General features: G+C 34.8%; 2 protein-coding genes across 7 annotated transcripts in view; one reads left to right on the forward strand and one right to left on the reverse strand.

Annotated features, from left to right (window-relative positions):
- The window catches only part of norpA (no receptor potential A), a 56,047-nt gene that overhangs the window by 4,025 nt on the left and 26,789 nt on the right, over positions 1-25,233 (forward strand). For 4 of the 5 annotated variants that reach the window (XM_017175063.3, XM_017175065.3, XM_070287758.1 and 1 more), the window contains one exon: positions 5,559-5,606. The gene's annotated coding sequence lies outside the window, so the exon portion shown is untranslated. Of the gene's footprint in view, positions 1-5,558; positions 5,607-23,926; positions 23,942-25,233 lie in introns of those variants that run through there. The other variant, XM_070287759.1, reaches the window with a different exon arrangement.
- On the reverse strand, positions 14,686-15,401 carry LOC108080356 (uncharacterized). Of its 2 annotated transcripts, none has more exons than XM_017175067.3 (2): positions 14,923-15,401; positions 14,686-14,847 (listed from the first exon to the last, which is right to left on the reverse strand). In XM_017175067.3, the coding sequence occupies exon 1, from the start codon at positions 15,315-15,317 to the stop codon at positions 14,931-14,933; it is 387 nt and encodes a 128-aa protein (XP_017030556.1). In that variant the 5' UTR covers positions 15,318-15,401; the 3' UTR covers positions 14,686-14,847; positions 14,923-14,930. The 2 variants fall into 2 exon arrangements, with proteins under 2 accessions (XP_017030556.1, XP_017030555.1); XM_017175066.3 differs by having other exon boundaries at positions 14,687-14,847; positions 14,912-15,400.

Here is a 25,233-nt window from a genome sequence, read left to right on the forward strand (position 1 = left end):
AAAAACTAAGATCAGTGCACTGCGAAAAAATATATTATCCGTTAAACAAAATTTATTATCGCACAGGCTAAACCATGGTTAATTTTATTCAAAGCAACAATAATCAGTACAAAATTATAACAAATTCATGAGGTATTCAATACATTCAAGAGTGCTTTGTTTCCGCAAGTCTTAGTCATTATTTTGTTATTAGTCATTATTATATATAAATATTATTTTTTATTAAGAATTTAAGTATAAATCAAAAATTATTCAAGAGTAATGTAAGAAGAATTTAATGAGCTGAAATAAAGCCAATAAAAAGATCTCTGAATCTGAATTCAATGCCATATTTTGCAATAGATAAAAACAATATAAGCAGTTCCGGAATTACTGTTATCTCCCAAAAGGGAAATCGCTTGGTAACAATTTATGGTCTTGTATGCAGTAAATAAACTTGAATTATCATAAATTATCAAAAATCGCTGAGGATTAGCAGCTCAAAGATAAAAAACAGCAATGGCAAAACAAGGTACAATATCTCGGGTATAATACGAACTGCGGCAGGTGCCAGATGTTACTGGTGGTGGTGGTGGTTTGGGGGACCCAGAGAATTACCTTACCAATTACATATTATTTTGTTTAATTAAAGCGCCGCCATTGTGGTCATCCCTTGTCCGTTTGCCTTAGCCCGTCCAACTTCCAATTCCGATTCCGATTCCACCTTCCATATACCCATTTCCATTTCAATTTCCATATCCATTCGGATGACCACCATTTTCACTGGCACTGTGACAATTATGGTTCGCATTGTATTATGCATTAATCGAGTTAAGGCCGTCAATTCGGTGAGGCTCGGTTCGGTTCACCTCGCTTCGAGTAGAGCTATTCAGGCGATGTCGTGCTGTGCCATCCACTGAATGAACCCAGGGCGTATGCGTAATTTTTTGTTGTTTTTTTGTTGTGACATTTTCGCACCAGCAGCAGCTTTTGTGCTAAATATGCTATAATCGAAATCGTTTTGATAGTCCCATCGTTGATTGATTAAGATAAATATACATACATATATCCGATTAGAAAGGCTTTAGGGAAGAGAAAAGAAAAATAAATAAATCCCTTATTGATATTGTTTTTATATACATAATTTATTTTGGGGAAAATCAACCTTAAATATTTTTATGAATTTACTGGGTATTTCCATCACTACTACAGCTATTTGTTCTGTAAAGCAATTCACAACCGACAAACTGTCAATCGTGTTTGAAGACCATTTCGAAATTAGAATGAATTGTGTTTGCGGTCGACCGCAAAAACCGACAATAATGCATTTGGACAGACACATTCGCATTCACACTCGGATATTGCAATCATCAAGTGTGGTGGAAAACGTGAATGGACATGCATGACCTGGAGTGTGATTAACTTGGCTAATGAATTTTATTTTTAAACTGTTGTTTTTTTTTTTTTTTTTTTGTAATAAATATTTTGAGAATTTAAGAAACCATCTTAAGATCTTGAGAAAATTATTTTTTTTTATATTTTGTGACTTCAATTTAATGTAAATATTTGAAAGTTCATGGATTTTATGATATATATATTCCTATTTTTATTTCTATAAAATTCCCAAAAAGTCTTCTTAAATTCAAACCTTGTTCTGTGTTTTTTTTTTTGTAGTTATTTACCTGCCCTTTAACCTAGTTGAAATCGTTTTTCAGGAATGCTGCCTGGGTTCATTTAAGGGATTGCCTTCAACTCATTTCCTCATTTCCTTGCTTTTCCCTGCCTCTGTGTGTGTGTGTGTGTGTGTGTAGTGGAAATATCAAACGAGAAAATTACATTATTGACTCACTGACGTCGTTGCTCTGTTTCTGTTTCAGTTTCAGTTTGGGTTTCAGTTTGTGTTTCTGTTTTTTGGGGTTTTACTTTAGGTATTTTTTTTTTTTTATGGCTAAGCGCGCACCGCACGCCATTTTGACAGTTTGAACGCTTTGCAAATAAACCGTTAGGCGGCATGGCGTTGACAGCATGGCGGACGCGACGAGACGCCTGCCTGCCAACTCAACTTCGGCGTCATCATTGGCAGCTCCGATGCACTGAGAGAAAGGGAAGTGAAGGAAAGATATAAGAGATGTGATTATTAAAATTGTATTGAAATAAATTAATTTTGAATAACTATTAAATTATTCTGTATATATTTTTTTAATTTAAAAAAAGTTATCAACGATCAAATCGATATATAAATATTAAATCGATTTATATTGTTTAAAAGTATTGATATAACCTTAAAATTTCCTTAAAATAAAAATGGAAAATAAGACTTAATTACCAATTTTTAGATTTTTTTAACCAATTCTGAAAAAAATGTTTAAAAAAGAGTTTTCTACATATTTTATAAAGTGGTGATACCTTTAAAAGTTGTCAAAAATTAAGCTAAAATTGAATTTTCACTCATTTCAGTACCTTAAAATTTTCATAGCTTTACTTTTAAACACATTTTAAAGGTTTTAAGAACTCCATTGATTTCTGAAATATCCTAGTATATTTCTAAATATTTGTATATCCTTAAATAATCCGCTTTTTACAAGGTTTTTGTCCTCTGTGTTTGTGTCTGCCGATAAATGTTTGCTGCCCGGGACATTGTGATATCAGCGAGGGGGAATGGAGAGCGAAATGCTTGGGGGATGGCGTTGCCAGTTGCCCTTAGTGAGTAACATGTTCTTTTTTTTTTTCCTGGACGGGCAATTACCTGGCTCACAAACGGCGGCGGATACATGGCAGGGAAGATTAGATACGAGCCGGGGACATACTCCCAGATACGACTACATTTGATGGGCAGGCAACAGTGACTGTTGCAGAATGTTGTGTTGTTGATGTTGTGCAGTTGCAGTTTTTTACAGCTTGCAACTGTTTGTTATTTACAATGCTAGCTAGCTGGTAGTCTCAGCTTGAGCTACCTATAGGTTTTCTTCTTAAATTTAAAGCTTCACGGGAAAATTATGCAGTTTTCTATCTTTTAAAAATGTAATAAAAGCTAATTATACACATCCATCGTTATTTTAGGCCCTTCAAATTGATACATGTACCGCAAACTACTTAATTTTGGGTTATCTGGCCAAGTATTCATACTTGAGATACCTCAAAGGTAACCCACATTCATAAGTGTCTTATGGATACTATGGCTTCGCTTTCGATTTGATCAAAGATTGCCGCCACAACAAGGATTCTAGCATATAAATTCAGCAAAACCCCAAGTCCCCTAAGGCACACAGACGGAATTTTCTGGGAAATCAACGAAAATCGAATCAGGAGGCCCAAAACACACACACACACACACTTACCTTAAAGTGAGCAATTTTATTAAAGCAGCGTGAAAAGCCAAAAGGTTTTCCCCCCTCAGAGCGACAGAGTGACCAACAGACAACAAATGCGGCATAGTTTTAATTAAAATATCATTAGGGCCAACAAAATGAATGAATTTCAGAGCCTTGGCAACGCACTAAGCCAAAAACCAAAGGCAACCCAGGTCAAAATCAGTGGTTAGGAGATGCTTATATATATTATATATATATATATTATATACTATATAAATGAGTAAGGACTCAACTGCAAACATCATCAAACTAATTATGAAGCTGCCTGAGAACAGCCGCATAAAGTCAAGTATCTTTTGCATATGAAAGCAGTTGGGAAAATTGGAACGCTCCTCCGATGGAAAACCCCTTTTCAAAAGCCAACCACCCCGGTTCGTTGATTAAAAGTTTTTCGAGAAAAGTCAACACCGGGAGTTGGCTTTTTCGACCAGGCCAAAATGCAATTTGCAGTTGAAAAAAAGCACCCCCCTCCCAAAGAAGAGTCACAAAAGTTTCCTTGAATTATTTAGCGATTTTGAGATGAATTCTGGAATGGCCAGGAGAAAAGCGGAAAACTGGCAGGAAAATCTACGTAACTGGTGCAAATCTTGAATGGGCGTGGCGGATGCGCCTCCGTATTTTTGTGTATGCCGTAAAGCTCGAGAGCTTATCCTCCTCCCGCGCTCTCCCCACCCCCTCTAAGTTCTCCCACCCACCGCCCCCTATTTACGGCCGCCTGCCGCCCGACCTTTTTGCAATTTCGCTGCTCATTTGCCTGCTTTTTTTTTTATATTTGCATAGCCGCCAACGAACGTCCGTCGTCTTTCACTGTTTTTGTTACCTGTGCTGCTGCTGCTGCTGCTGCTACCTTGGCTGCTGTATTTTATTTTATTTGCATTTGTTTGTAAATGATTAACAAAGAGGTTAATGTGCACAGCGAGCGAGATAAACAGCGAGCAGGGAGCTTCCTTAGCCAGCTGAGCTTCTGTTGCCGCCTTTTAATACCCTAACCGATTGGGGTATGGTTATTTCAGTTGGAAGGAATATAGACCTCTTTCCAACTGAAATAACCATATATAAATTATGGTTTCTAGTGTCAGAAAAATTCATGGAAAATATTATAAATCTATTGTTTTTATATAAAATATATTTTATATATTTTTTTAAGTTACTTTTGTGATTAAAATTGCAACTTTCAAGGGTATTCAAAGTTCGGCTTCTCAAAGTTTTATGTTTTTTTTTTATGATTTTTACCAAAGCAAGGCAGGAGCAAGGGCAAGGCAATGGGAGTAGTGGATGCGGAGGATGATTTTGGAGGCAGTTGAAGCAGAAAAAGACAAATACTAGCAGACAGTTTAATACACTGCAAATCATACATTTTAAAGGCATAACAAAAAAACAATTATAGCTAAATTTGAGTTAAAAGGAGGCTCAGAAAGCTGATAATATTATATTTATTTCAATAAATTAAAAAGTTAAGCTAAGCTAAGCTATAGAAAATATATGAAAATGCTTTTAGTTTTTAAGAAAAGCTAAGTTTGCATTTTTTTATTTTCCTCTAAAGTTTATTTATGGCAACAGCTGCATTTTGTACTAGAATAAGCCTTTTTTTTAAAGCTGGAATGCATTAATTGCCTTTGCTTTGCACCTTTTGTACACTTTTTATATAGAAAATAAACCATGTTTCTGGGAAATGCTTTTGTTTTGCTTTTGTCCCTCGCAAGGATTAATAGTAGAAAGCCAGTTATCCTTTGGAATTATCGGTGGCATAAAAAACACCTTTAAATTCATGAATGCTTTTTATGGTTGTCAGCAATTTAAGCTAATTTTCCCCAGTGCAATAAAAAAAAAACTTTGGCCAAAAAGCAGAGGAAAAAACGAGAGAAAATGTAAATTTAGTTCATTAGACACAGGTAAGCTTAGGTGTGTATGTGTGTGGTGTAAAAGGATGTGGCATCGTTGAAATATGCAACTCAGGATGACCTTCACTTGCTTTCAAAATGCAACAGGAAAGAAAAACTCTTGAAGAAAGTTGAATATATTTACTTTTACTTACTTATTAAATATATATAAATACTTTAAGATGGATATAAATATTTTAAAATGAATATAAATATTTTAAGATGAATATAAATATTTTAAGATAAATATAAATATTTTAACAAGAATTTAAATCTTTATAAAAATAAATAAATAAATTATTTAATATTTTGAATTTTCCCTTTACAGATCACAGCATATCGTGCGTCTTTTGATAATTTTAAACCAATGTTTATGGTGAGTTTTTGCATTCAGATTATTTTGTTTAACTTTTAAGTATAAATAACTAAATATTAAAAATATTTGTGCTAGGAAGTTGCTAGTTTTAAGGGTTTAGTTTTTCCCTCAAAACTTTTCTCGATTTTTAAACAAGGAACTGATTGTGGCTGGCATAATATCCAGAATATATATACATATATACATGTTTAGTTTTAGTTTCTTGGTTAGTTTCTGCCGCCCACAACTTTTGAGTATGGTGAAAAGTTTGTTTTGCTTTTTATTATTTTATTATTATTAGAGTTGGTTCGTTGGCTTCGTTGGCTTTATGTATATTTCATATGCCATGAATAGGGCATATATATATATACACATATATATATATATATATTCACATACCCACACACATACAATGGGGCAAAAGTTTTGTCATGGATTCGTTTGGCTCAAGTCGGCACGCCTCAATGTATGCAACACACTTGTGGCTCATGTTGTATTAATATAATCACTTTGGGAATTTCCCCCGCACACACACACACTCCACTGCTACAAAAACCAGGGGGGATTTGTAAGTATATATATATAAAAGGATTGTTTAGCTTCTGTTGAATTTCTCTCAGTGAAAAGCAAAAGCAACAACAACAACACGAAGCATGTTAAATGGATATTAAACTATGACTACGGCGACTGCGGTTCCTGTACCTTTTTAAGGCTCTGGTTTTTTGGGTATCCTGGTTTCCAGGATTTAGGTTTACCCCCCCCCCACCGCTGCTGTCTGTTTTTATGTTCCCAGTTGATGTTTCGTTTTGGCCGCCATGGTGTCCGCATCCCTGATTATGACAGTTTACAGTATGTGTTGTGTGGCGCGGAGCACTGTTTGTGTCTGTTGTGTCTGTGGGTTGAGTCAGCTTTAGTTTTTGGTTACGCTTAACGGGGCGTATGAGTAATCTGCACTTGTGGCACAAAACTCAAAAGTTCAACAAATCAGCAGAAGAAGAAGCCGTAGAAGCAGTAGTAGATGATGCTTTTAGGGGCTAAACTGATTTTAGTGAGGGTACAAGTCAAGGAATTGTTGCTATAGTTCCAAAACTCTTTTTAAAGTAATCTAGTATAGTTTGTTGTTGTTCTTGTTTATGGAATTTTCTTTATTTTTTTGTAGATATTTTTTAAAAAGTCAAAACCTTTAGATTTATTTTGTTTGCTTTATCTTCTTTTTCTTGATCTTATTTCTTTATTTAAGGAATTTTCTTTATTTTTTTTGTTTTGTATTTTAGATATTTTTTTTTAAATAAAAACCTGGCTTAAATTGATTTTGTTTGCCTTATATACCTTTTCTTGGCCTTTTTTTTATTTATGAAATTTTCTTTATTGTTTTTTAAATTTTAAATATAAAAAAAAAAAACCAAAACCAACCAATTTTGTTTGTGTTTCTGTTGCGAAACTTAAATAAAAAAAAGGGTTATTTTTATTTATTGGGCATTTAAATTGAACTTGAATCGAAAATGCTGTTAACGCCAAAGTTTGGCTTTTTTTTTTTTTTTTTTTTTTGTGGGTAATCTCGCTTTGGCCTTTTCCGGTCCACAGCGGAAACAAAAAAACCCAAGCCAGGCAAACCCTCCCTCTGCGCCTGCACACCCTTAGTTTTTGCTTTTGGCTGGGGCCTTTGTTTTAGCCTCGTTTTCCTTTTGTCATAATTTGGGCATGTTAATTTGCCGGGCTTATGGCTTTTGAGTGGCGTGCCGTGCGTATCCTTGTCGACCCTCAACCACTGCTGTCCTTTTCCCTTTTCCGTTCCTCCATGTTCGTCTCCTCGACGCTTTCCATGGCCAGAAATAACGCACACACACACACACACAGATGGATGGGTGGCCATCAAAAAGTGTAGCATACAGTTTTGCGTCGCTTATGTAATGCTCTCGAGCATCTGACGTTGTCTGCCTTGACTTTCGTGCGTATTTACAGTTGCAATCACAAAAATAGCTATAGTTTTAAATAGTTTTTTATAATATATTTAATAAATTAAATATTAAATAAATTAAATAATAAATAAATTACATATTAAATAAATTAAATATTAAATAAATTAAATATTAAATAAATTAAATATTAAATAAATTAAATATTAAATAAATTAAATATCAAATAATTGTTCAACTTAAAAATATATTCTTGTGTGAAATTATCTCTTGAATTTATTTATTTTATAAATATACAAACAAATTATAGCACTTTATAATATAATATCATAAATAATAATATTAAAAATAACATAATAAATAATTATACAAGTTAAATTTTTTAAATATTTATTTTATACAAATATTATTAATAATTTCTTAAGTATATGATCAAAAAGTTAAAGCAACTGAAGCCTAGTTTTAATATATATTTTTTTGTATTTTTAATATATATTTTTTTAAACTTTCTTGCTTCTTATTGTATTGACCGCTGCTGTGCATGTGTGTGACTAGAGAGAGAAGACAGGACTATAGAGAGAGTGTGTGTGTGTGTGTATGTGTGTGTGGAATGGACCTGGCTACGTGCACATACATTAAACGTTCGCCTAATGTTGGCGTCATTAGCCGCGCCACCAAACCAAGCAACACTCACACTTGGCCAGTTCCAAAAAGTTCCACAAACCCCTAGCCCCCAGCCCCTGCCCCTTGACCTTCCCATTTACCCCACCTCCCCATCCCCATCCCCATACATATACCATTCCTCTTGAGCCAACTTTCCCCGTGACTGAATATTCCCAGCAAGCGCAGTTTTGTGCACTGAAAAACTTTAATTTTTACAATCCACTTTTCTTATATATTCGGTTTTTATAATCCTTTAAACAATCGTCCTTTTATTTGCGGTTCACAAATTACGGTTTATGCCTGGATCGCTTTGGTTTAAAACCTTTTTGATATTTACCGCACATAATTGCCTTGTAAAAGCCTTTTTAAATAAACTTTTTATACCATTTTTTATATAGGACTGGGGCTTGTTAAGAATGATATTATTCTACAATTAAAGGAGCTTAATTGTAGAGAAAAATAAAATATATTTAAAGTCATAATATAAATTCTTACATCTTGTAGGGAAAATATTTCTTTGATTTAATTTTTTTTTCACTTAACAATTCAAGTTTTTCTTTTGCCAGCAACACTTGGCTTAAATTAAGCTGATATTAAGGCAGGCAAAAGGGCTTAAACAGGTTCTGGTAGCCCTATTTCAGGTTTATCTTTTGAAAATATCTTTAAAATTCCATGTTAAGGCCTTGGTAAACAGATGGTTTTCCCATAAAATTCATATCGATCAGCCTAGATCAACTTTGATGGGCCTAATGGTTCTCGCTGGAGTGGTGGTAACAAGTGCCTCCATCTATCCATCCAAGCCAGATGCCACCTCCACGTAATGCTGATGACATCGGTGGACAGACTGCACTCGACTGCGAACTCGGGGCAATCTTGCGCAGGCGGCGCATCTCATCAGGCCAGGAATGTGTGGCATCCATGAAAGGATCCCCCCACCACCATCTCATCCTCCTCCTCCTTCTTTGCTTTTCTTCACAATGGGTGCACGGGGAAAATGAGGGCAAGAAGAGAATAATGGCGTCACACACCCAGACACACACACACAAGCACACACAGACACACCATTTTGTTGACTAATGATTTACAAAATATCCTGCTGAGCTGCCGTCACATGCATGGCGCACAAGTCAGTCCATGACGAGAAGGACACCACTTGGCTTCTCCTATACACTTGGCGAAAAACAATTCTATGCCATTCCATTCTATGTGGAAATTTGTATAGTTTTATGCTTTGGGATTAAAGAAAACTTTCCATAAAGCTTGTATAAATTGAGATCAATTGTTTAAAAAAAGACCAATTGATTTATGTGTTGTAATTAACATTTTTACAAAGCCACACAATGGTTTTTTATGGATTTTATTTACATTTTAAAGGGGAAGTTTAGGAAAACTACAAAATTTATTTACAATTTTGTTTGTGGTTTTTTTTTCAATGGTTTTTAGTATATATACAAATTTTTCCTATAAATAATGCAATATTTAAATGCTTTGTTTAGTTTTTATCTTCTTATTTGGGCACACTTTTACAATATTGTAAAAGTTTTTAAGTTTAAGTAACAAAATACAATATTACACATTAATAAAAATATTTACTAGTAAATTAATATTAAATAATAAATCAAATTTAAAAAATAATAAAAAAATCATTAAAATAAATAAATAAAATTGGTCATACTTTTTCTAAGTGACATTTCCTTTTGAATTTAATGCCTTTTTATGTTTTAAAAATCTTTTTTTGTTTATATATTTTGTGATTTTAAGCTTTAAAAATTAGTGTTATTTTTAATACTAATTGCTGGACCAAGCTAAACCTTTTGCTTTTTGAACAGTGTAGCCCATTGTAGCCTTTTCTTACTTGTTTCTTTATTTTTTTTCGGCTTTTTATCCCTCGATTTGATGGCAATTACCAACAAGCAGCTCAGGCGGCGGCTACAGCAATGCCATCGGCATCGGTTCAGTTCAGTTGAGCATCGCAGAAAGGGATTGGAAATGGAAATGGGTAAGGGGAGAGTGCTATGGATGGGATCAATGTCAACAGTCCCATCACGGGGCGGCCACTTGGTGTCGCAGGTCTTTGCCTGCGTCCTGTCTCCCGTCTCCCGTCTCGGTCTTCAATTAAAGCAGCTCCAAGTGCAATCAAAATCCTATTGCCGGGGCTCGCGGAGATCCGGGATAGAGAATGAGGATTCAGTAACCAGTGAGCAAGGAGCTAGGAGGCAGTATCCAGTATCCGAGGGCGGCATCTCGGTGTCCCTAAGATGACGATGCGAACGACGTGTCTATGGCCGGCATGAATGTGTAACCATGTCTAACACATTATTTACACAATACGCCCAAGTTAATTGGTGCCAGGCAGAGGAGCTTCGATAACACCCAGGCCATTGGAGCCATCACACAACCTTGCCAATGCGCCCGTCGCACATCAGACATATTTCAGTGCACACACACACACACGTCTATAATCAGACTGACAGACGGAGGGAGCTGCTGTGTGCGCAATTAATTATTTGTCATTGGTTTCCCCTGGATTCTCACCAGGATTCCCCGACAAATACATGCCCCTCTGACTTGCCTTCGTCTTGAGCGGCAAATTATTGTATCGTTTTAAATAGTTTTCGCAGGCTTTCGACTTTGCATTAATTTTAAATACATTATTTAATTATTGAAATGCCAAATTATTTATTGAGCTTTAAAAGTTGGTTTTCGTTGCTCTTAGGCTCATTGTCCTTTTGGATTATTTTAAATATTTATAAAAATTATTTTAGAATGCTGAAGCCTTGTAGTAATATGTGATTTAAATTGCTCTTCTATACATTTAATGGAAATATTTTCTGCAATAATTATGTGTATTTTGTGTGCTCATCTGCAATATTTGCATACATTAACTGTAATATATTGGATGGGAATTTATTTGCTAAATTTGTCAGTGATAATATTTTAAATTTTAAATTATTTGTTTATTATTATTATTTTTTTTAATTATTTATTTATTTATTTATTTTTAAACTATTTATATATTGATTAATAAATGTATTTATAATAAAATATATACATATTTGCATTCTTAATTTCTCATCCCTCAGAATTCTTTTCTCTGAAAAAATTCTTTCCGATTTTTTCTCTAGATTCGTCGTATTTCTTTTCTTGATTTTTGATTTTATTAATTAATTTCCGCCTAAGTTCACCATTTCAACACCCCTTGATTTCTTTATATGCCTTCTTAATGCCTTTTGGTCATATTATTTCCATTTGCCAATAAAAAACTATATCTTAGGCGCTTCTCTGCTGCGACCACTACTCAATAATTTATTATTTCAAAAGGTTCATTGAACTAGAATGCGAACTACTGAGACATACATATCTCCCTACATATATATACATATATATAATTTTTGGCAGGAGTAAGTTCTTCGTCACTTGAGCATTTCAAATTGATGATTGCTTTGTTGTATGCTTTGTGGAAACTTTTCCGCTTCTCTCTAGTTTTTCTTTATATATTTTTCTCTTTCTTTTTTTTTTTGCGCTGAACAAAGCTAACACCATTGTGCTGGCTATTAAGGGGCGAGGTGGCCGGCAAAACGGAGGCTTGGCATTCATTTTCAACTTAATATTGACCAAGCCAAAATATTTTGATGCTTTCTCTGTTTGCCGTTTGGTCTTCTCCCTACCAGTTTTTTTTATCCTCTTCCCGGAAAGTTCGTTGTCCTGTTGGCTGAAAGCAGCTGCCCTGAAACTCTCCTCCATTCTCCGCTGAATTTATGTTACTGTTATGGTTCTGTTTTGGTTTTTACCCGCCCCCCTCCGGCCATTGGATTCTGCAGGAATCCCTGTTGATGGTGCTGAAAATGATTTCCGGGTCGCTCATTAACTCCAAATTTGATTATATTTACTTATTTTCAGGGTTTCTCTTTAACATTTTTGGTATTTTGTTGAAAAATGAAATAACTGAGAGCAAAAAATATATATTTCTTGTTTGTATAAATATTCAAAAATTAAATTTTCATTAAATTTGAGGTGTAGAATTTTTTTTCTATATTATTTCTCGTAAAAATACCTTTAATAATATATATATAATTATTTTAAAATTTAATGATCATTAAATATAAGGTTTAGAATTTTCTTCTAAGATTATATTGTAAATAATTCTTATTTATATACTAATTACACAATGATTGTTGATTCTGAAATCAAATGATTGTAATTCGATGCTTTTAACTTCAACGCCAGTTGCCTTGGCAATTGCTTAATTTTTCAATGGCCGAATAGGTAAAAATAAATTAACAATAACAATAATAGGGCACCGAGAACAATAGCAGCACCAGCACCACCAACATCACTTCATCAAAATAATAAACAAAATGCGTAATCTACGAGCCCAGAACAAATGAACTCAAACGCGATTCTGTGTACCCGTAGATATATATGTACTATATACACAATATTCAAGTATTTGTCCATCAATTTGATATACATACATATATATATCTAAGCTGCAACAATTCAATTGAATTTTCTATTGGCGGAGATTTTGTTTGTGATTACGATTTTTGATTCTTAGTCTTTAATTAAGGGAATTGATTTTTTTTGGTAATACTAATTGGTTTCATTATAAAATTTCTAGTAAAAAAAAGTACTTTAAAATGTTAATAATTATAAAGAAAAGAAACTAGCATAACTTTGAGCTTGATGAAAGAAAAAATATAGTTTGAGCCACAGGAACTTGTAAAAAGTAATAAAATATTAAACATAAATAGCAGACTTTTGATATATAGATTTCTAAGGATAACAAAGGGTAAAAGCTAACTTTCCCAAGTCCTAGTTTGGTTTATAATTCCTTTTAGAAACCCTTTAGCCTTAAGTAGCATTCCCTTGGTTAAAACTTTATTGAAAAGTATCTTAACCTACGACCCTGAGAAGTTGGCCAAAAGTTGATGCATGTGAATGGCACTAAATTGGCTTGCAGCAACCCAGTAGACAAAAATGTCTGCTAAAAATATTAAAGACGAACAAAGATTCGGATTTTCCGCATTAGTTTCGCTAAATGCTCAAAAACGGAGGGGTAAACTGACAAATTGCGGACGAATATCGTGATTTCTCTTATTAAACCCGATAATGACATCGTAAAAGTTCCGCAATCGATATCTTTTCCGGAATTCCATAAATTATAACATTTTCTGCCACAAAACCCAACTTTATTATCATTTATGAGCCTGAATCTGACATTTTCTCCGCAAAACTATCGTTTTCAATATCATAAACGAACGTTTTTGTCTGCTGGGTAGGTATGTTACTCAAAGTCAGCTCTGGAATTTCCAGATGTCGCCTATCCCACACCAAACCCTGATTTTAATTGGCACTTTGATAGTTACAGCTTTTGAGTTCCAGGAAAGTGTTATAGCACTTTCCTCCCTATAGCCAGATGTCACAAATCCCAGGGCTCTATATTTAAGCAACTAATAATAATAAAGTGGAAAATAATTAAAGTAGGGGGGTTAGGGTATAAAATTAAATTTCAATACTGAAGGTTAATCCGTTTCTTTTACTTTTATTGTGTGGGGCAATTAAGGCACATTAATATTTCAGCATTAAGGCAACCTTCGATTGCTTTGTTTGCCGAAAAAAAAAAACCGAAAACCAAAGCCAAAGGCCACCCCACCCATCCACTGTTAGATAAATATTTGCCATAAAAATAATTGTTGTTTTATTGTTTTGGCGGCGCTGCTTTGCTTTCGCTTCTTTTTTTTTTTTTTTTTTTTTTTTTTGGGCGCTTGAAATGTTCATATAAACCTCAAATGCGCATTCTTTGGCTTTTATTGTTTATAAACAAATAACAGGCAGCTAATAAATAAATCAATTTAATTTCAATACCACTAAAGATGTGGCAGATTAAAGGAAGAGCCTTGGATCGAAAATCTATTAAATCGAATGAAATCTTTAACTATTTCACTTTTTTTTTTTCTATTGAATAAATTAGTAGAGATATTGATGTAAGATATCCTTTTGGTTTTATCTTCCATTTCTTTTTGCTATTAAATAATCGAATGATGATGCTGTGATGACCTCGCACTCAATGTAAATAAATCAAAAACGCACACGGCCGAACGAATCGAAATGCGAAAATAAATCATTATGTAATTACGATACAAACACACACGCACACACAGGCAGCTAGAAACTCGAACTAACTAAACAAAATGTCCGCACGTGTTTACGATGCCACACATCAATAGTATATACATATATGTATGTCTTTAACTGTACCGCTGTAGTAAATAATGCGTGGGCCCACAACGCCCGCCCGGAATGCCATTCAAATGACAGGCTATAAATAGGCATTCAAACAGAGACAAGTTGGCCAAAGTGACTGCAATCGAATTCCCAGTAAAATGCGTCTGACAAAGCCAGGAGCAGCAGAGCTGGCTAAAACAGATTCCCAGAAAAAATTAATAAAGAAAATCCAGGAATCAAGAGTCATAGGAGACAAGTTCAAGTTGCAAGTAGTTGCTTTCTGTTTTTTCTACATTTTGTTGTTTTATTGATTCTTGTTGTTGTTTATCAATTTTTTATCCTTTTTTAAGGATTACGGTTTTTAAAGAATATTTTTTTTAGATTTAGCAGCATTCAGTTTAGTTTGTAAGTAGCACAAACAGAATCCACATAAAGCCGGGCACTGCCATTTCATTCTGTGGATGTTAGAACCAGTTGGGAATTATATGTGCATACTTGGGTAAACCCTGAGATTCTTACGGAGAATTTACCATGGTTTTTATGGAAAAGAATAAGCCTCGTTCTTCTTCAAATCGGAATCATTCTTCTTCAAATCCTTCAATCGATTGTTAGCCTCCAGCATTAGCATTTTTATGAATTTGAGATCCTCAAACATTTTCTCTTTGCGCATTTGAAAGGCACTCAATTGATCTTTGATTTCGAGAACCTCATTCAGCAACCTCAAAAGATGTTGCTTCTCCTCCTCCAGACGCTGATGCACACCTTGGACAATATTCCTGCGTAACTCGAGATTTAGTTCAGTTTCGGTACTATTCTTGATATTCTCGTTCTTCATATCCTTGAGAGACTCTTCCACCAAATCACGAACCATGACTGAGGTGTCGGTGAAAGTATTCTCCAAATTTTCAATTGGTTCCAAAGACATTTTTATGGAAAATTTTACTACAACTGTTTGAAAGAATTTGGAATTTCGTTGGATTCGGTTAGTTTAGTTATACTATTTTTTTTTTTAGAATTTGTAAGCAAAGCCTGCTTATATCAGGGTCGGGTCACTTGAAGCTCATTCACATTAACGCTAATGCAACATGACACAATCCAATTTGGCCGTGACCCATTTCGGCACCTATATACATATGTACATATATGTCCTGTATATTGGTTTCCTAGCCCCCCAAGTCCCAACACTCCACCCACTAATCGCTCAATTGTCACTGGCAAATGGACTGACTAACTTGAATGACTGACTGACTGACTTACCGAAGGACCAATCCCTGGACAGCCTGTAATTGCTGGGAGGTAACCACCTCTTGTTGCCTCGATTTCCTAGCGCCCCCCTTTGACCCAGGAGCAGGCAATGATTATTTGATTAAGCGACAGCAACTAAGCTGATTACGTATACGTAATGCAATACCACCAGCACCGCCAGCACCTCTAGTACCTCCAGCACCTGCGTGTTCCTGTTTTCTGCTTTTCCTCAGCTGCTTTTCCCCACCCCACCCACAGCTCGGATGCACTCAAAAACACATGGCTAATCAAAGAGGAGGTGTGCTCAGGGAGGTCACACTGAGAGAAAGTTGTACAGAAATTAAAAAGGAAAAAAAAAAAAAAAAAATTGAATAAATACTTGTTTGTTTTTCGTGGGAAATTCGTTTTTTTTTTCCTTAAATTTTTTTTTTTTTTTTTTTTTTTTTTTTTTTTTGGGTTTTTTGTTTTTTGCTTTAGTGCATTATCCCCTAGCTGCCTCTCGATTGCAAAATGTTTCTGGTGTCGGATGTCGCAATGGCGTCACTGTTTGTCCATTCAGGTGAAGGTTGACCCATGTCCTGCAAGGAGAATGGGATGTGCATGATGTTGTCGTCTAGCTATCGAACCCAGGCCACCCCGTCTCATTTCCACTCAGTTAATTAGTGCAATTGGAGGAGAGAGCTGGTCGTAAATACACGCTGCCTGCTGCACTCCATGGATTGGCCCAAATTTATGGCATTGACACGTTTCGGCCAGCAGCTGCTACGGTTTCCCATTTTCCAGTGACTTTTCAACTGAACAAAAGCCCGATAGTTTGATGGATAGAAGGTGTGACTGGTTTCTAAATATATTTTTTTTTTGTTCTTCTAAATTCAAAGATGTGTTATGTTTTTGTGTAAGCTTCTTCAACTGGAATTCTATTCATATTCCTTCTTCCTTAATATTCAATATTCTTCATCATACTCAGAGTCATTACAGTCTTCATCTGAATAGTCTCTCTATTGAAAAGAAATAAAGAAAGAAACAAATTCCTTATCATCTGTAGTAAGTGACCTTTCCATTTTGGCAATATTTCAAGTTGGTTCTTGGAAAAAGAAATTGATTAACCTTAACCTGAAATCGAATTTACGTGAAATTCTAAGAAATAGAAATCTACAAAAATATAATTATATATTTTGTTAATGCCTATTTGTTTTAGTAATTTATTTATTTATTAAATTAAATTAAACGTAACAAAAAAGTAAAATATCAAATAAAGACGGTAGCATTTATATTAATTTTCATATTTCTAAAGCCCTAATAATATATTTATTTAATATATATTGAGCTTATTGTTTAACTAATTTATTTATTAATGAAGTTAAACGTTACAAAATAAATAATTTTCATATTTTTAAAGCCCTTAATAATACATTTGTATTTACTTTCCAAGAAACTCACATGGGTGCACTTGCAACAATGGCCAATTTATATATATTTATATATATTTTTTTCACTCGCCTCAAGGCCTTTGCTCTTGAAGGAAATCCCTTTTTCAGTTTTGTTACTCTCCCTTTTCATCATGAGATTTTCCGCTACCTCAATGGCCAGGTTATATGGGGCGTATACGTAATGTAGACATACGAGATGTATGCAAGTCCCTGGGAAACGAGTACTAACGACGTTGACAATAAAGCTTACAAATTGAATAAACACAAATATATATGCAAATATATATGCATATATTTATTTTTTATTTTCATTCTCACAAAACAAAAAAAAAAAGATTTAAAAAAAGGAGGGGAATTCCCGAGAGCGTTCTCACAATTCATTTGATGTTATTACCTCCTATATTATCCACTTAAACTGAGCGAGAGGTTGGAAGGTTTGACAATGCAATTGTTTCGCTCCTCCATTCCCTTATACATTTTGTATATATATATGTATTTTTTTTCTCCCTGTGTGTGTGTGTGTGTCTGTAATTAATGCGCTTAAAAAGTATTAAAATGAAATTATGCTCGCAGCTTACAACTAAAGCTGCATTTTCAGGACAAAAAAGGTGCCGAAAGTGATGGCGAATAAGGGAAAGAGAATGGCAGGACAGGAAGGAGAAAGTAAAAACAGAGAAAAGCGAAAGGGTACACTTGTGAAAATATTTTTCTATATTTAATTGAATTATTTGTTTCCTTTAGTTTCTTTCTTAATATAAAGGTGAATTTCACTTGCTTTGCTGATACATTTTCCATAAAAATTGTCAAATAGCCCTAAAACTAGGAAATAATCTTTATAAATGTAAGAAAAATGCAGTTTTTATTTTAGTATACTTATACTTAGGGCAAAAATTTTATGAGTGTACCAAACAAAAACAAAAAAAACATTAAAACATAAAAAATTAAACGAAATCAGAGATAAACTGGAAATATTTTCAATATTTTTACAATGAAATTAAAGGTATAAATACAAAATAAAATAATTTGGAAATATTCTACAGATCTTCTATAAATAGTAAGCAAATCAAAGACCTATAAAAGGAGAAATGAAATGACAATGAACGGTAATAATAAACGTAGAAATGAACGTACAAGTAAACGAATGAACGGACAGGTGAATATGTAAATTAATGGATGAATGAATGAACAACCCACAAATAAAAGACATAATTTAGATAAATGCCAAGGAATTAATTAATATTAAAATACTATTTTTAAATACCTTTATTTTTAATATTTATAAAGTGTAAATAGAAAAATACAAAAATGCGAAAATGGGAAAACTAAAAGAAAACTTGGTTTTTGAATGCAACCAGTCACTGGCAGCTAGAGAAAAGTTTTCTCCTCTTTTTTTTTCGGAAAAACCAAAGACGGCGGCGTGCAAGGAATTACAACTTTTTCATGAAAACTTTTACTGATGGAAAACTCCGACTGCTGTTGGCATTTCCATCAGCAGCGCCGAGAGAGAGAGAGAGAGAGAGAAATGAGATGAGATGAGGTGAGGTGAACTCGTCCTGCTAAAGCCAGATATGCAAGTATATATTTTACATATATTTGTATATATTTCTTATTTCTGAGTATATAACTTGGCAAAGTTTTCTTTTTCGGCCTCTGTCCCTGACAATTGGCTGAGCTCTCTGCTCCAATTCGTAACTTGATAGCACTTTGTTCTATCCGATATATAGACCTATGATATCATTTTTATTTCCACTAAAATTGTTAAGAGAGCTTTTATCTTTTTCTGTGGCTGAATTTCAGTAGTGATTCAATAAATGAATCTTGAGTAAGTAGATGGTTAAGTTTATGTTTAAGAGTTTATTTAATATTATATTTTATAAATACTTAAGTTTACTTTGCAAAATTTTACCATTATTAGGTGATTCAATAATTTTTCAATTGAAATTAAGTGCGTGACACTGAAATTTACTTATTAATGTCAGTACTTGTGCGTTTGTTTTTCTTTGTTTTTGTTATTGTTTAGGCTTGAGTTTTGGGTTGTATTAACCCTAGACTATCTGGATAGCCTATCTAGGGCACATTGCATGTCCTGCGGCTCCTGCGGCTCCTGCGACCTTGCCCTGGCTGCTATTTATATATGGTAAAGTGAAAGTAAATCAATTCAATTAAAAGCTCATCAAATATAATTGTGCTGCCTGGCAATCGATAAAATGTCTATTAGTGCCCTAGAATCCCTCAATTCCCAAACTCCTTGCTTGCCTTCTGGCCACTTTGTGTCCCATGAACATAAGCGAACATTTTACGAGCTCAACGAAATTATCGACAAATTAGTATAAATGCCTCAATGTCGGCCCCCCCAAGCCACCGCAAGAGCCCCCGGGTAACGTAAAAAAAAAAAAACCCACTCCCATCCCAGAAGAGTTTCAGCCTCAAAAACAAAAGACAAAACAAAAAGAAAAAATAATGGAAAACCTGCAAAGAACCTGCACGAATCCCATTCGGTTCGAGTTCCGGTTTTTGGTTTGGTTTTGGTTCCTGAGTCTTGGGCCTCTCCGATTCGGTTCCAGATTGGGACTCGGTTCGGTGTATCCCTTCGCCTTCTCCATTTTCCGCTTTCGCCTTTTCCATTTCCATCCCAAAGCTGGCTTTCAGGCCATAGGACTCCGCAAACCTTTGTCAAATCAAAACACGCAAATTGTGTCCTCCTTTTTTGCATATTTTCCCATACACTTGCAAAAAAAAGGGCAAAGGTTATTTAATTAAAAAAAAAAAATTTAAAAATATAAATTAACAATCAATATATACGTAAACATATATATTTACATATAATAAAAATAATATAAAAATTTATATATTTAAAAAAAATTATATATATTTATTTATATTTTTAAAAATTATATATGAATAATTTTTAGACCATTTTAGGTCAACTTAAAAAAAAAAACTGCTCACTTTTGAATAAATTCGTATATTTTTGTTTAATTTTTTTTTTAAGTATATTGTTTTTTTTTTAGAGAATTTAACAAGTTAAAACATGTTTAAAACAATTTCAAATTAAATTCGACACATCCTTAAAGGATCTTTTAGAAATTTCTTCTTATTGAGAATATTTAAACAGTTTAAGGAGAATACAAAGAAAATTTATATAATTTTTATAATTNTATTTTATTTAATTTTAAAGAATCTTTAAGAAATTTTTTTGAATTTAGTATTTTTTTTTTTTTTTTTTTTTTTTTTTTGCTTTTACAAAGATTTCCTCTTATTCTGGGCTGCTGTTATTTGGGTTTTTGTTTTGTTTTCCTCATTTTCCTCACTGTTTTGTATTTAATATGCACAATTTCACCGAAGAAAGCAGGACCAAGGACGAAGGACAAGAGCATAGGGTCGCGGATTCGGTTATTCGGTTCTTGGAGTTTACAGCGAAGCGATGCGATGCGATGCACGCCCACCCCCCATGATGATGTATTGTTTTGATTCGGGGAATTCCGAGTTTTTCACGGCCTGTGGGGCTAAAAATAAACCACAAAAAGGACCCTGACCCTGCTCCTGCCACTGCCAACAGCTGTGAGCCCGAAAAAAAGCTGCTCTTGGTCTGGGTTATATTTTTTATATATATATCTTTTTTTTTTTGTTTTGGTTTTGGCGTACGATCTGCTGTCAATGTTGTTTTGTTATTTCTTAGCTCCTTGGGCTCTTTTCCTGCGCTTTCCTTTGTTTTATTTCGTTACGTTTTTTATACTTCTTTTTTGTCTTTTTGTTAATTTTTTTTTGTATTTTATTTTTGTATTTTTTTTTTTTTTGTATATTATTTTTTTCTTTTTGGTTTCGTTTAACTTCTTTTGACAGTTGCTGACAGTTTGTTTGAAGGATGTTCTGGCCGTGCGGTTGCTCCGCCCATCATTCGGTTTTGATTTGCCCCACAGCCACGCCCACTGTGGCCCTCATACCACCCCACCCTTCTTGTGTTATTCTTTTATTTTTTTATTTATTCTGCTTTATTTTCTTCGGTTTTTTTTTGATGGATGGTGCGTGCCTAAGCGATTTTTTTTTTAATATTCCCACGCATCACGTAGCCGCCGGGGTCACCTGTACATACAGCTGTGTGTGTGTGTGCGCGTGTGTAAATGACATTTTACATACATTTTCCAAACAAATCAATTAAAAATGTTCAATAAGTGCAATAAAAGCAACTAGATTATTATTGAAAATAAATATAATAAATGAAGTTCTAGGCAAATATCACTCATACGCAGTGGTGTATTTTTTATGCACAATGAAATGTAATTTGATTTTATAAATTAAATAATAAAAAAAGCAAATATAAATAAATTAAATTGGTAAATAAACAAACTGCACAGCTTTAAAGTTTAGCGGAAATTTCGTGTATATATTTATATATAATTTAAAATTATCAGTAAAACTAAAACTAAATTCGTTTTTTTGTTGGCTTAATTTCATGCCAACAGCTTTTTCTTGCTTTTATTTCAAGGGAATTTCTAATGAAATAAAACTAAAATAAATGCATAAAGTACGTGTGTGGCTGTGGTGTTTTTTCTAGATTTAATTAAATGAAAAACTTTCATTTAGCCAGCAATTTCCTCGACAGAGGAAGAGAAGAGAGACAGAGGAGCTTACCAGGAACACACAACAAGTTTTCATATGGAAATATGATAAGTTATTTGGCATATTTCCTGTCATTTCCATTGCAAAATGTGTTTTTCCCCCCACTCAACCCCCTAGCTTTTTGTTAGCCAACATTCCAGTTTGTAAATTGTAAGGACTTTTCAATGCAATATTCATTTAGTTTTCTTGGGTTTCAAATTTGACATGAAAACATAAAATATATTTTACAGAAATATTTTACATATTTATGTTTTGTAGATTTTGATTTATTTTGCATATAAGATTTGTTTAAATTCGAATATTTTCAATACATTAACCTTTCTTTAAACTTGTATTTAATATTTTTTATTTATTAACAACAAAAGGTAGATCATATTGGTTTTCAGTACTTTACCTTCTGATTTTCCCTGCCAGAATGCCAATTAATGCGTCCTTTCATTCATTTCCGTTCGCTGTGTTTGAACAATAGTCCTGGGAGAGAGAGAGCGAGTGAACTTGTGTTTATCGAGACGTAATTACTTTTGGCCCTGAAAAAGTCATCTCTAAACTCCATGCATGCCCAACCCCCCACCCCCCGGAAAAGGCCATTTGGTTTTCGGTTTTGGATTACCTTTCTCGCTTGATTGATGTAATTGAGCGGGGCGCTTGATTGATTGACCTACCGACCGACTGACTGACGACTGACTGCAGGAGGCGAGTGTGTGCATCATTCTCGGCTGCCATCAATTTTGATGGATGCCCGACCGGCGCCAGCAAGGTCAAGTTGTGTGACCTGACCCTTCGTCCCTCACACACACACACACATATTCCTCAATATTTCATTTGTGCAATCAGTGTTCACTGTTCGAATCGCCACCCCCCCCTTACCCCCTTTTTTTTTGGCTAGCACCCAAAGCCGAGAAAGGGCAGAATAAAAAACATAAGAAAACAAGACACTCAAATATTTTACTACCTGCGATTCGCTGCGCATTTCCCTTTGCTTGTCTCATCAAATATTTAAATGCCAATTTCACAAATATTGTATGGCCGGCAAATTCAATTTCGTAAGTGTAATGGCCAAGGGAGGAGGTGAGGCAGTGGTGTCAGGGGTGTCAGGGGTGTCAGAGGGGGGGAGTGGTCAACAGGAAACAAAACAAAGGCGAGATAAAGCTAATAAAACCTTTTATCAATAGGAATTATACCTTAAAGAGTGCTTGGTATATAAATAATTATTAAATATTAATATTAAACTTAAGGGTATCAAGAGGGGGTAATAGAAAAGGCAAAACTCCCCTTAAAAACTAGAAGTAGTAAACGCTTTTGATACTCTTGCGGGGTATTATAATTTTCGTCAGCACTTCGGCTAGCCGAAGCTTTCTTTCTTATTTAGGGAGAACTGTATGTGTAGAGAATAATGATTTTGTCTTGGACTTACCCGCAGTAAAGGACACTCTGTTACCCTTCATCTTGATTCCGCAGACTTGGCTGACATTCATCGATGATTCATTCCTTCGATTGTAGGGATTTTTGGTGTTTTTGCATGAATATAATATGAACTTGCACTTTTCCAGCGAAGCAAGACTTTTCCAGGGGCCTTCGAGAAGGGTTGAGATGTACACGTCAAAGGTAACACGAGAGGAGGCGGCACGACTGAGGCGGCGGCGGTAGAGGGGCCTCTGTTTATAGGTAGCCAGAGGGAGAGAGGTAGATCGAGAGTAAGTGAGAGAGAGAGAAAGAGAGGTTGATTGAGAGTTAGAAAGAAAGAGAGAGAGGTTGATCGAGAGTTAGAAAGAGAGAGAGCGGTTGATCGAGAGTTAGAGAGAGAGAGAGAGAGAGAGAGGTTGATCGAGACTTAGAGATAGACAGAGGTAGATCAAGCGTTAGAGAGAGAGAGGTTGATTGAGAGTTAGAGAGAGAGAGAGGTTGATCAAACATAGCGAGAGTTAGAGCTACACCTACAGCTAAAGCTAGTAATAGAAAGAGAGGTTGATCTCTCTCCCTCTCGCTCTCCCCCTTGCTCTCCCTAGCTACCTATAAATAGAGGCCCCTCTGCCACCGCAGCCTCAGTCAATGCGCGCCTTCCCTCGAGTTCACCTGTCACGTGTGCATGTCAACCCCTCTAAATGACCCCCGATAAAGTGTCACTTCGCTGGAAAAGTGCTAGTTCTTATCATAATCGTACAAAAACACCAAGAACCTCTGGAATAGAAGGAATGAATCTCAACCACGTCTGCTGTGTGAGGATGGAAGGTAACAGAGGTGTCCTCTACAGCGGGTAAGTCCAAGCCAAAAACCATTATTTTATACACCTAAAGCTGCCTAAACAGCAATCGGGTTTAGAAAACTTGGCTTATTATATTATTTCTTAAAGATTCTTAAAGATTAAATTGCAAACTTAACTTCGGCTTGCCGAATTTAGCTTGTTTAAATATAAAATTGCTTTCCATTCCCATATTTCTATGGCAAAAAACTAATTCTAAAAAAAAGATAAATGTTTAATAAAAAGAAACTAGCAACAAAAGCCATTTTAATAACTTACAAATGTACAGATACTGCCCATAAAGAGCTGTTTCAACAATTGTTACAACCATAACAATAAGTGCCACACAATGGCAATGCCAAACTGTAGCTACAGTGATGCGAATAAGTTTCCATTCAAGGGAACTTTGTAATGCATATATATTATATTATTATTTAGATTAATATTTATATATAAATTCCCTTATATTTTCAATTCCCACAATTTAAACTCATTAAATCGCTCGAAGAAAATGTCTCTAAATTTTCCTTTTAGCGTTTTATTTTCCTCCTCCCTCTTTAACCTTCTTTTGCAGAGGCAAATTGATGGTTTATGCCTTTCAAATGCAAAAGTCTGCTTGTAATACCTGTAGCCGGGCAATCCATGTACTTTATATACTATATATACATACATATGTGTGTGTGTATGCACAGATATTTCATAAGGACATGCAACAGAAGCCGTAGTCCGTAGGGGGGGAGAGGCAGCGAGCGATGCCAGCCAAGTTTTATGGCCGCAAAGTATGCAATAATAAATTGAGCAATTGTCGCTGAATGGGAGAAAGGACCAAAGGGGTGAGAAAGGGAGGCAAGAGGCAGAAAGTGGGGTGTGAGTGGGTGGGTGGGTGGTGCCTGTGTGTGGCGCTCACGTAATGAGCATATTTGTAGCACACTTCTCGGCGTACGTGAGCGCGTGTGAGTGAGTGAGTGTCCTTTGAGGGAAAGTTTATGCAAGTTATTTTTACTCCATATCGCCCCCAAGTATTTTCCAGGTTTTTTTTTTCTTTGCTCTGACGGAGATCCTTTGAACCGAATTTCCGCTCGATTCACTGGGGCTCAGGTGTTGAGGCGTGGCACCAAAGGAACCGTTGTCATATACTCACTTGCTGGGTGATATATAGAAATATATACATATATATATATATATTTATATATATGTGGAAAAGCAACGCATTTGATTTGCCTTCATGTTGTTTCTTCCTTGTTTTTCTTGCCTCTTCTCGATTTTTCCTTCTTTTTCCCTGCGTTTCTGCATTTAATGGTCTCCAA

This window comes from Drosophila kikkawai, chromosome X (genome assembly GCF_030179895.1).
Source record: "Drosophila kikkawai strain 14028-0561.14 chromosome X, DkikHiC1v2, whole genome shotgun sequence".
NCBI lineage: Eukaryota > Metazoa > Arthropoda > Insecta > Diptera > Drosophilidae > Drosophila > Drosophila kikkawai.

Coding starts and splice junctions, on each gene's coding strand:
- LOC108080356 (XM_017175067.3), bottom strand. CDS start 15,317: ATGTCTTTGGAACCAATTGAAAATTTGGAGAATACTTTCACCGACACC.